The sequence below is a fragment of the Aplysia californica genome, unplaced genomic scaffold, assembly GCF_000002075.1.
Source record: "Aplysia californica isolate F4 #8 unplaced genomic scaffold, AplCal3.0 scaffold00053, whole genome shotgun sequence".
NCBI classification, from domain to species: Eukaryota; Metazoa; Mollusca; class Gastropoda; order Aplysiida; family Aplysiidae; genus Aplysia; species Aplysia californica.
In genome coordinates, this window is record NW_004797323.1 from 333697 (window position 1) to 335428 (window position 1732).

General features: G+C 42.3%; 1 protein-coding gene across 1 annotated transcript in view; it reads left to right on the top strand.

The window, feature by feature from the left end:
- LOC101857775 (ankyrin repeat, PH and SEC7 domain containing protein secG) overlaps positions 1-1732 on the top strand; it is a gene marked incomplete in the record, with an annotated part of 18453 nt that overhangs the window by 12369 nt on the left and 4352 nt on the right. Inside the window, 1 exon segment of the mRNA XM_005092821.3 lies at positions 989-1181. Within this exon segment, the coding sequence (XP_005092878.2) occupies positions 989-1181 (193 nt within the window).

Here is a 1732-nt window from a genome sequence, read left to right on the forward strand (position 1 = left end):
CCCCCCTCCTTTGAAAAAAAACAATGTGGGTGGTTGACGGGTCCTCTGATGTGGTTTGCTTCTTCTTTCCTATTAAACATCTATCGTCCTTATCTCCCCTTGTTCTTTTTTATGTTTGTTACTCTCTTGTAACACCTCTAATCTTCTGGCGCTCATATGACCTTATGCAGTTGCGAGCGTCTTAAAATTTCTATCAAAATCAAACACCCCACCACCAAAAACAAAAAAAAGCCCTTTTCATTGCCAGTGAATGTGCGTTCTTACCGTCAGCGCTGATTTTCAACTAGGCTCATTATCCAGGATAGCAGTCTTCAAGTCTCAGTGTCAACTCTTTGAACCCCATCGGATGCTGGGAGCGTCTATTATTAGTGACAACTGTTTCGTTTTATTTAGTGCTAGTTTTTGCTTGTTTTGGGGAACTATTCCCCAACCAAGTTTTTTAGAAATGACTAAGCCTTTGTTTCCGCTATTTAGAAGTTGGAGGCAAAGTTTTGGGGTTATAATGAGACATAATGCACTAGGTTTAGGTGACTGTAGAAAAAAACTCCGGGAAACGGTGGAAAAAACTCAGGGCTTAAAGAGTTAAGGGACTGGCAGACTAGATCTAGCCCACTCGTGATATATTTCGAACCCCGGGTCTTCGATGGTGTCAGTTTCTTCACTTTCCTCATTCCCTATTTCCACCATTTTGTACATAGTAGTAATAATAATAGTTGTATTCTTATAGAGCGTATCCATGGTCTACATGCCTCATGTTTACTGCACGCTGGTAGGACCTTACTTATGCAGTTGTGAGCGCTGTAAAACACTGACTGAAAATTCCCCCAAAAGCGAGATATTCGCTTTTCTTGCCACAGCGATGATATTTGTAGCTTTTAAAAAAAAAAATTGTTGCATTTTTTTCTTCTTTTCTAGCATTATACAAAAATGAGTAGAGATGTTTTTATTTTGTAAGAATCAAAATAAAAAAGCGTCTTTGGTCACACAGGAAGTCGCCTCTGTTCTGGTTGGCCTACTCCGGCTTCCTCCCCGAGGCGCTGTATCTGGTGCGAGCCGGCTGGAACCTGGGAGAGGAAATCTGGATAGTCCTGCCGGGGAAGGATGAGAGGCAGGACCGGCTGCACGAGTACATGGTTCAATCCTACCGCACGGTGCCCTCGCTTCTGGCGTCATGTCGGAAGGTGAGTGCTTACTTTTGCCGGGGTTCGGGTAAATAGAACAAAGATAAGATGCAGTAGTGTCTGTCTACCTTACACATCGGGTAAATCGAACAAAGATAAGATACAGTAGTGTCTGTCTGCCTTACACATCGGGTAAAGAATTGAAGAACTTTCAACCAGATATGCACTGGCACAGTCAGTGGAAAGACCCACGGCGACATTTTGGAGAGAACAACGGAACATCAATGGACATGTCCGGAATGCAGGGATGTTGCTTCTTGAAACAATGAACATATCGGGTAAATAGAAGAAAGATAAGATACAGTAGTGTCTGTCTGCTTTACACATCAGGTAAATAGAACAAAGATAAGATACAGTAGTGTCTGTCTGCCTTACTCATCGGGTAAATAGAACAAAGATGAGATTCAGTAGTGTCTGTCTGCCTTACACATCGGGTAAATAGAACAAAGATGAGATACAGTAGTGTCTGTCTGCCTTACTCATCGGGTAAATAGAACAAAGATGAGATACAGTAGTGTCTGTCTGCCTTACTCATCGGGTAAATAGAACAA